The sequence below is a fragment of the Triticum aestivum genome, chromosome 2B (assembly GCF_018294505.1).
Source record: "Triticum aestivum cultivar Chinese Spring chromosome 2B, IWGSC CS RefSeq v2.1, whole genome shotgun sequence".
NCBI classification, from domain to species: Eukaryota; Viridiplantae; Streptophyta; class Magnoliopsida; order Poales; family Poaceae; genus Triticum; species Triticum aestivum.
The window spans coordinates 751,133,535-751,143,551 of NC_057798.1; the positions used below are offsets into that span (position 1 = coordinate 751,133,535).

The 10,017-nt window shown below is 46.2% G+C and overlaps 1 protein-coding gene across 4 annotated transcripts; it reads right to left on the bottom strand.

Annotated features, from left to right (window-relative positions):
• Positions 1 to 879: 879 nt before the first annotated feature.
• On the bottom strand, positions 880 to 9,274 carry LOC123047138 (putative chloride channel-like protein CLC-g). 4 transcript variants are annotated; one of them, XM_044470628.1, is made up of 10 exons: positions 8,992 to 9,274; positions 8,742 to 8,871; positions 5,416 to 5,576; positions 5,112 to 5,312; positions 4,820 to 4,997; positions 3,889 to 4,151; positions 3,007 to 3,276; positions 2,459 to 2,697; positions 1,569 to 2,323; positions 880 to 1,250 (listed from the first exon to the last, which is right to left on the bottom strand). In XM_044470628.1, exons 2-10 carry the CDS (start codon positions 8,856 to 8,858, stop codon positions 1,116 to 1,118), a joined length of 2,319 nt encoding a protein of 772 aa, XP_044326563.1. In that variant the 5' UTR covers positions 8,859 to 8,871; positions 8,992 to 9,274; the 3' UTR covers positions 880 to 1,115. The 4 variants fall into 4 exon arrangements, with proteins under 4 accessions (XP_044326563.1, XP_044326561.1, XP_044326564.1 ...); XM_044470626.1 differs by having other exon boundaries at positions 1,569 to 2,697; XM_044470629.1 differs by having other exon boundaries at positions 1,569 to 2,697; positions 5,416 to 5,489; positions 8,742 to 8,899; positions 9,021 to 9,236.
• Between the last annotated feature and the right edge of the window lie 743 nt (positions 9,275 to 10,017).

A 10,017-nucleotide genomic window follows, 5' to 3' on the forward strand; every position in this document is an offset into this window, starting at 1 on the left:
GTTGTGGTTCCGTCAACCCGTGGCGGGTCTGTTGTGGCGTGAATGCGTGATCCGGGGTGGCGTCATGGTCAGGAGAAACCGATGCAGTGCAACGGGGAGGCGCTACGGGTGCCGTCGACGCGCTGCAGGCACGCAGCGGCGCCGTCCAGGCGTGGTGTGGTAGCGCGGCATCGATCTCCAACTTGTGGTGACGTCGTTGGCGAGAAGACCATCTTTGTTGAACCATGGCAACGCCATGGCTTGTGCGTGCTGGCATGGCAAGGAATGTGGGAGGACTGTGACAGGGAAGGGATCCATCCTGTGGAGTCTATAGGAATGGCAAAAGATATACGTGAGCATTGGAACATGAAGGGGAGAAGACAGTGCAAATTAGTCTCGTAGGCTTCCATCAGTTTCGGCGAGCACTTAATAATGGATGCATGTGGGCTAGAGTAACGGTTTGCATGTGCTTGCTAGTTATTATAGCCTGGTCGGGTCATAAGCCTTGTGTGCGTTCATTTTTTCTAGTTGATTTGGTGAAATATTTAAGCATTTAGTATTGGGCTGCATGTGCTTGCATGCGCCATCTTTTCTAATATTAAGAGTTGATGATGTGCTCCCGCAAAAAAAAAAGAGCTGATGATGTGGCAGGTTTGCTTAGGTGGATAGCTTGCATGATGAGTTAGTGGGTTGCTCCTATTTAGTATTGATGACGTGGCATGGTGATGATGTGGATAGTGTGCATGTTGAGAGAATAGGTAGAAGTGGGGAGCAACTTCTTAAGAATGTTAGATACTAGTTCTACTTCACGATACCTGAATTTCACTTATGCAATGAAACGGAGTCTGAAGTACTGACGTTTGTTTATTTGTTAATGCTGGAAGAGTTGACAAAGGCCTCTTCGAACGGATCTCATTGTAGGTTGCAATGGAAACCCTTCTGTGTATATTTCATATTTCAGAACATCTCTCAGGGGCAACATACATTGTCATGTGATACCAGAAAATGCTATTGCCGCTATCATACAACTAGCTTATCCGTATATATGTTTGGTAAACTACCACCCGGTGGTTCCCATACAATGTACCGATGGTCGCTGGGTTAATTCTCCGAATCATTAGTTTCTATGGCAACTGTCAAAAGAAGTTGGAAAAGGCCGTCTTGCCAAATCGCACCTTCTTCCATCTGCTCTTGAACAGGTACGGATGGAGACCCAGTACGTGCTCAGGCATGAAGTCATGCCGTGTTAATATGCCAACAACAGGCGCCCTCTGCATTCAGACAGTAAATGGTCCAAAATTAATCACTGGTAACCATTTGAGCAAAATATATACAAATTTGCAATATACGGAGTAAAAGATAATTATACTAAAGGGATTCATACGCGCTTTCTCAACCTGTATGACTAATCATCATGGTTACTCTCAGTATTAATCAATAATCATGAAACAACTTGCCAGCAAAACACATGACGGTTGCAACATGCGAGCATGAGAATGGAATAAGAATGAATTACAAAGCAGATTTAAGAAGTAATCCTTGAAAATCTTAAAATCTGAGATAATTCAGATGTAAACAGAGTCGCTGACCTTGGAAGTTTTTGGAAGAACCAAAAGGTGTCTTAATCCAACTTCACGAAAAAGTATAAGAGCTTTAGCCAAGGACATGGTCTCAACCACAGTGTAAGGGGATGTGTTTGTGAAAGGATGCAAGTCTACAAACATTTCCAGTTCTTCTGCAGTCAGTTCAATGTCCTCAATTCTGTCATGCTTTCCTGAACCACGTTTAGCGAAATCCTCAGGTGAGAAATGCTTTGAAGCATCTGATGCTGAAGCTGTGGAACTACTGATGAACTCTTTCTTCCTCAATAGAACAAGCAGGTGCGACCGAAGAACTAGACCATATAACAGAGGAGTGTCTGAAAATGGTGGCTCGTCAACCACAGGGAAACCATTATGATCGGTTGCCTTCAAAGTATCCACAATACGGCCAACCTTCTCTATGCCATTGAATGTCTGTAGAGGGCCAGTTACAACATCACTAACTGACAGTTGTCGCATGTAGGGTTCAGCATGCCCTTCAAGAAAAGGAAAACCCTTCAATTTAACAAGCAGATCATAGACATTTGCATTAAAAGCATCTGCCACTGTCTTTGATATGATAAGGACCAGCATAACCAGAGGAAGCATCAGCAGATTATTTGTCAGTTCTAGGATGACAACACAAACTGAGACAGTCATTCTCATCGATCCACCTAGAAGGGCAGCAGAACCAAGAACCGCAAAAAGACCATGATCCAAAGTTGATTGCGACCCAATCAGCATGCCAACCAGACGACCGTAAGCTGCACCAGTTAAAATAACAGGTACGAAAAGGCCAGATGGTAAGGCAAGGCCATAGCTGAAAATGCCCAGAAAATATGATGCAATAAAGAACACAAGGATCGAGGTGATATGGAACTCATGGTCAGTGCCATTACTGTAGAGGTTTCTAATGGTGTCATCGTTGGTGTTAAAGAACAGGCTAGCCAAGTCATTGTAGTTATGCATTGGACACTGGAACTTCTTGAAATTTCCAGATCTCCCTATTGATGGACAAGCTTCTCTTGAGTCAGCTGGGCATGGTTTGCAAGCTGCAAGCCATGGCAAGCCAAAGAGGCAACATGAAGTACAGACGGAGACTGTTGCAGCCAGGAGTAGTCTGTAAGTTCGACCTTTCCTGAGAGTAAATTGAACAGATAGGAAATGAAGTTAAGCTGGGGCAAATGTTTTCACTTCGAATGGAAAAACAATTCTAATTGACAACTGCAATTAAGTATTTACAAAAATTAGCAGTAAGTGTGCATTACCATTGTTATGGACAGTTTTGAACTTTTAATTAACCAATTCTCAACATTGATAGGAGATAATATTTCAGGCAAGTGATGTATTCAAGACTACTAAAACTTTACCAAATAGAATGTCTGCAGTTAAACATTATGGAAGTAAAGACCAGTAACATTAAGCCAATATCAGTACCAGTACATACTCGTTGATAACATTGTAGAGACGAAGAACCTTGTCGAGGAAGAAGTTGTACAGGCTTCCCAGTACTCCTCCAAAAACTGCTAGAGTGATTACCGGAGGTAAATCAATCACATGATAGTTGACATAGCCCGAAGTCACATCAAACATTATAAGACCGCCTTTCCCGAACAAGCCACACCGGCCTCTTTTACAGATGTCTATTAATGCCCTAAGGACAACGGCAACAACTGCTGTTGTGAAGAAAGCTCGCCAGAGTAGGGCACTCCTCCATCTGCAAAGACAACAAAAAGGATGGTCCACAAGTATTTTATTCATTGCAAAATTTTGTATAGAGGTGCCATGTTGCAGAAGCCCTTGCATAAATACTTTCATCAAAGGATATGCTTAAAGGACAAATATATTGCACCCTACTACCCTTCACTGCATCAATGATAATTTCTAGCAAGAATGGTCGGATAGGTAGAGTGATGGTTCAAGATTTCAGATAATCACAATAAGATAATCAGATAACCCCAACTTAAGGAGAAAAATGTGAGAATAAGGAGAAACTCGTTTTGATATCACGTGACACATGGTAAAAAGCATCATTTTTTTAATGGGATTGCGTAAGTCAAAAGTTTTGCCACTAGGTGGAGCAATCTTCTCCTCACTTACAAACATATAAACTTTAAAGCCAGCAAGTTGCTAACTTGAGGCATGTATTGGAGCATCGAGTGTGCCACCTTAATTAAGCATAAACCTACAGAAAACTATATGTAGGCAAAACAAATTCCTGCATTTCTCAAATGTGGAGGACATGTTCTTCTCTCAATGAATAGATAATGAAATTAAGAAAATTAATCGAGGAAAGTACCAATATGTGGAATCATGGAGAAGTTTTTACCGTGAAGACACTGTTTCCAGAGCAAAAAGAACTCCAGCGACTGGAGCCCTGAAAGCACCAGCAATACCAGCACCGGCACCACAAGTGACAAGGTCCCTCCGATCTCTATCATTCTTGAAGTGCCTTAGCCATTTACATGTCATGCGATATTTACGCGAGCCACCTTGCCCAAGTATTGATGCAATGCATGCACCTGTGTGTACCAGAGGACCAGCTTTTCCCACATGCAGTGATGATGATACTGCAGCAATGCATCCCACAACCTGTTCAGAAACCAGAAGATAGTTGAAATTCAGGCATATTCATAAAACAGGAACGAGCAGAGGCAATTTGGTCTGCACAAAAAGATGACGGGAAAGTGTAGTGACCATAATGGCATTACAACAGCACATTTCTTCCCTACATCTTCACCTTGTATGGTCTTTGTGAATAATTAATAATATGGCTGCATGCATCATCCAGATGCAGAGGCCGGGGGTACATCCTCCTTTTCTAAAAAGTAAAAACAAAATTCTTCCCTACATCTTTTATGTATACGAAGTGTTGTATGGGTAACAAAATACCATAGCATATTTCTGTTGACATAATTTCCTATCCCATACAGATCTGATCAAGTCCAACACTCCCACTTGCGAAAATCATCGCTCATGTGATGTGTTGCTTAAAAGCAGAATGATCATAAACAAACAGAACTACTGCAGACCCCACTACAATGTCTGACAAGTATATTAGAAGTATCTCTGCTACAATACTAACTCCAAATGGCAGGCCAAGAAACCAATCAAGCAGTCTATTGCTTTAAGTTAAGCCAAGTGTGAGCTAGTAGTAAGTGCGAAGTGTCAGCCATCATGAATGCAAGGGCACATCATCATACCAATAATTCATGCCATGAAACAACAGGGATGAAAGCGAAAGGAATTTACTACTCTACCTTCACCACCAGAGTCTTAAAACAGAAAATGTTGGGTGCATCGACGCCGTTCAAGTAGGCCTTCACCTCCGGGATGCCGGAGCCGGCGGCCGCAGGCGCCACGTACACCGTCAGCACCGTGGCGAACATGGTGAGCAGGAGATTCGAAAACAGGAAGACCAGAAACGCCGATTCAAACCTGACGGGATCAATTTTGAGTCAACACTGAAAGTCAAGTCGGTATTCACAGCTAAATCGCAGTCAGTTCAGTTCAACAGAAAGGCTCCGGCGTCCAGTGCACACTGCTGGTTACCTGCGCGCGAACATGCGGTTGGAGGTGACGACGAACTTGGCCCCGGCGACGTTCTCGACGCCGAGGTTGGCGACGAAGGCGGCGGCGGCGGTGAGCGCGCCGACGAGGAAGCAGAGCGCCCACTTGAGCGCGAAGTAGCGCAGGATGTGGCCCCGCCCCTGCGCCCGCCAGTCCTGCTTGAACACGTCGTTCTCGATCAGCCTGCAAGCAGCCCAGCCGGGCACCGCCAGAGTCAACAGCTGACGCTGATTGGAACCAAGCCGGCGGAATTGCCGGAGAGATTGGGGGGAGGAGGGGCGCGTACTCGTAGTCGAGGCTCTCGATGGGGCAGAAGTCGGTGCCGACGAGCGCGACCTGGGAGGTGGCGTTGGATTGCAGCTGGCCGCCGAGGAGGAACCGCCGCTGGTTCCGCCGCTGCTCCTCGTCGCCGGAGCCGTCCTCGCCCGCCCCCGCCGCCGCGCCGTCCTGGAAGAAGAAGGAGGAGCTGTAGGAGATGAGAGGGGCCTCGATGTCGGCCTCCGGATCCGCCGCGCCGCCCCCGGCCCCGGCGCCCGTCTGTTCCCTCGGAGCCATCGCCGCCGATCCGCTCCGCTCCGCTCGACAGCCGCCGCGGCACACGCGACGCACGAGGAGCAGGGGGGAGTGGTGCTCGCTCGGCTCGGCTCTGCTCTCGGCGAGTCCAAGTACCAACGACACAGATTCCCCGGGCCGGGACAGCGAGACCCTTATTAACCGCTGTGACGCTGCCGGGTGGGGGCCATGGGACGGCCGGGCCCCACGTGGACGTGACAGTGGTTGGGCACGCTTGCACGTTCGGGAAGTTGAGCTCGGAAAACGGTTGGCTGGTTGGGGGCTCGGGGGAAATACTGGATGGCATCACGCTGCTACGGGGAGAAATTTAGGACGAAACGCTTGCGGACAGGGGATTCAAGGTCGATTGGATCTGATTCCCGTGGGCGATGCGTCCGGTGTAGCTGTATCTACTATGATACTTTGTGTGGTGGATGTGTCCTGTGTAGTGTACGAGAGTTGTGTTTGATTCATGGGATGATTCCCTTCTGGAGTGCAATTTTCTAACGAGTCTTTTGTCTTAACTGTTGAAGTGTTCCTGTAAAGAAAAGATGTTGATGTGCTACGTCGACAAATTTAGTGAGCTTTTCCGTGAGAGACTAGTTCTGCTGGTGCTGGATCTTCGGGTACGGTGTCGTTTTCGCATGCGCAATCCTAACTTAAACTCGCAATCATTGCTTGAAGGAGATTTTTATTTTATTTTATTTTATTTTTGCGAGGTTTTCACAGGTAGACGCGTGTTCAAATGCTAAACGTACACGTGTAGACGTTTGAGTTGTTTAGTATGATGGAGGTTTTCATGAAAAAAGATCGATTTTATATGACGGGTGGGGAAAAAAGGTCGATTTCACAACATTCTTTTATTATAAGATTTCACGCTTGATGATGTTCGTAAATCACCCTGGTGCTTGTATCCGAGGTAAAATAGTTGGTAACAACTAGTAACTGTTAGCAATTCTGCACACCATTTCTATCTAGGGACATTACTGGCATTTTAAAACACAACTTATACATCAATCTTAGATTGCAATCTGTAGTTCGATGATTAAAGGGACAATGATATCCCCAGTCCATCAGGATTCAAGTCCTGATGCTCGCATTATTCCTTCTTGGATTTATTTCAGGATTGTCGGCACCGATATCATTGGACGACATGGGTATCACACCGTCCATGGGCAAGTATAAAACAGCAGCAAACGGCTGGATTTGCCATCGTGCAAGTGTCGTTCACTGTTGTGTCGTGTGTGAAGTACTTCCGCTCCGTCAACGACGAGATGCTATGTCGGCTCAGTCTCTCGAAGATGCTCATAGGGATAGGGTGTGCATGTGCACGTTCATAGGGTGAGTGTATACGCATATGTATGAGCGCTTGAGTCTGTACTGTGTTAAATAACATAATTAGAAGTCAATGATCTAAATAAAGTTAGGAAATGTTCTTAATAGACATACCTCTTAAATTCAATCACTGACATTGTGGTGTGATAGAAATTAGCTTTGGTTGGGATAAGTTTTTTGTTATTCTAACAACCAAGTCCATACCTTAAAAAAAAGACATGATAGGATATTAGTAACTACTCCCTCCGTCTCAAAATAAGTGTCGAGACACTTATTTTGGAACGGAGGGAGTACTTCTTTGGAATTATGTTTTCCTTTAGCTCCTGCCAAGACCCTAGTCGAGGTGTCTCTAACCATGTTGTTCTCTTGTTACATGCGGGTCATATTCATCCAGTGATTCAAACTAAATCCTTTTCGTTTTGAGTTGTGTTGATCCCGGGAGTTGATCCGAGAGAACAGATCTAGCCCATATTGTTTCTTAAATTTGGCTTTGAAAAGAAGTACCCCCTCCGTCCGAAAATACTCGTCCGAGGAATGGATGTATCTAGATGTATTTTAGTTATGGATACATCCATTTGTATCCATTTCTACGACAAGTATTTCCGGGCGGAGGGAGTAAAAGGCTATTTTAAATACTTGGCATAATTGTTTTTCTAATACCGTAGAGTTCTTAAGGGGTGGAGTTACAATATAGAAGAAGAATATAAATGGTCTGAACATGTTATATGTGAAATGGTTTACTTTCACTTCTTGAGTGTTGTTGCTACTATTTCATGGACTTTGTGGATGCATATCAAGCTTTCAAAATATTTGTCCCGAGGATCCGACTAACGTGATACTTTTTGTTTGGTACCTTTTGAACTCCTAGGCAACTTTGTAGAAAGGCGCTCTAAATCTGGGGTCATATAGGTTGGCTCAGGTCGCACTCTATGTTCTTATCAATTTGATCTTGGCGATGTGATCAAAGACCGAAAAATCATGCTTATACAGTGTTGTGTTTCTTCCTGTGTAATGGTAGTAGAGTTCATTCCGGTACAAAGTTCTCCTAGATCGTGTTTGTAATCTTTGTATTGCAGTTAACTAGCTTACATTCCGTATTTTGTATAATAAAGAGAACTTTATTGACTCAAAACCTCGGATCAAACCTAATGGATGTGCAACAAAGGTTTAGGCTTCTGTTAGAAGTTTGCATCTGTTATGGTGTTGTTGGGATGATTAGGGAGTATTTGCCTGCATTTTGCCACGGTTTGTTCATTGTTCATTCTTTTTCTGCTGTAGCTGACCGCTATTGTTTCATAAAGAATCTAAGAAGGCCTTGTTTGGTTCATTTTTGTTATGCTTTTTTAAGGCTGAAGTTTGTAGTGCCGAAGGTTTCTATTAATACAAAAAGGAGGAAAAAACCCTCTCTTGCAAAATTGACGCATCAAATCGACAAAAAAAAAATCAAACACGGATACTTTGTTTCCTAAGAGATGCAGGGGGTGGGTGGTGTGGTGTTTGCAATCATCCACTTTCACCTTTCTCAAAGAAAGTACAGAATTCCTCGATAAAAAAGTTGTAGAAAAAAGATCAAGAACCCGTACCGCCAAAAACACAAGAAACTAGCGGCGCGACAAAGCAAGCACCGTGATGCTTGCTAAAAACACCCAGAGAGGTAAACACGTCGACTTCTTCCACCAATGTACAGTACATCACAAGATCAGCAACATGAAGAGTAACACTTACCCGAGAAACGTCGACGCATATATGCTCGTCGGCCACGGCCGGAACGGCAGGAGCAACGTCGCTGGGCAAGGCCGTCGTGCCGGGTAGGTCGCCGGCTGGTCCTACCGCCATCGACATGGACGAAGGTGCTCTGCACAAGAGAAACGCAAGGAAATGCTCTGTAACCGCCATGTTCAGAAATCAGAAGAACCAGAACAGTACCGTCCCAAGTTATTGGAGACGGAGGTTGAAGGAGAGGAGCCATACGTACCACCAGGGTGGACACACACACGTCCGTACTATGGAGCTCAGGCGTTGAAACCAGCGGCCCTTCGTCACGGCCGGATTTGTACCCCGTCGTAGCAACTAAACGGATAGGACAAAAGGGCATCCATCGGACAGTGACACTCTCGACAGCTGACGGGAACGGAGCGGAGAAGCTGTAACGCAATTTACGCAAGCCAACAACCGCGGCATCAGGGCGAGGGAACGGAGCCAGCCTCGGCGACATCGCTATTCTCTGGGCCGATCGAGCGCGGCGGAGCCAATCGAACGCACGTACGGCAAATGGAGAGGCTGTCGTGCCGGCCTTGGAGCTTCTCCTTCTTTGGGAATGCCACGAGCTTTGCTGACGGCGACGTTTGACGCGGGTGCTGCAAATGTCGGGAAGCAGCCGGTGGCAGCGGGGAGCGTTGGAATCGACAGCCCCGGCGGCGCGAGGGCAGCCGGCCGCGTGGCGCGAGAGCAGCCAGCCACGGCTTTTTTTTTTTTTTTTTCGGCGGCGACGTGGGACGGTGGGAGCGAACGGCGGCGGCGTGAGGATACCCGGCAGCCCGTTTGTGAGGGCGTCTAGAGCGGCAGCGGCGCGAGGGCATCAAGCAGCGGCAGTTGGCGGCCGCGGTGGAGCAATCAGCGGCGGCGTGAGGAAACTGAGGATATCCAGCAGCCCATCTGCGAGGGCATCAACAGGCGCAGGCCGGTAGTGAAAATAGCCCGGTATCCATGGATAGGATTTGTGGCTCTCCGTGCCACACACCTCAGCTCTCGTTTTCAGAGGACTGCACAACCCCCAAGTGCTAGAAGCACTAGCTGTTCGGGAGGCATTAGCACTTTCAGAAGATCTCTATATCAACCATTTACTTGTTGCCTCCGATTGCAAGGTGGTGGTAGATGCAATCAGACAGGGAAGCTCAGCAGAATTTGGAGCCATTGTCGAGGAAATCAAGACTAGAGCAACTACCTTTATTTCATGTTCGTTTACTCATGAGTATAGGACCTCCAATACGGAGGCCCATAA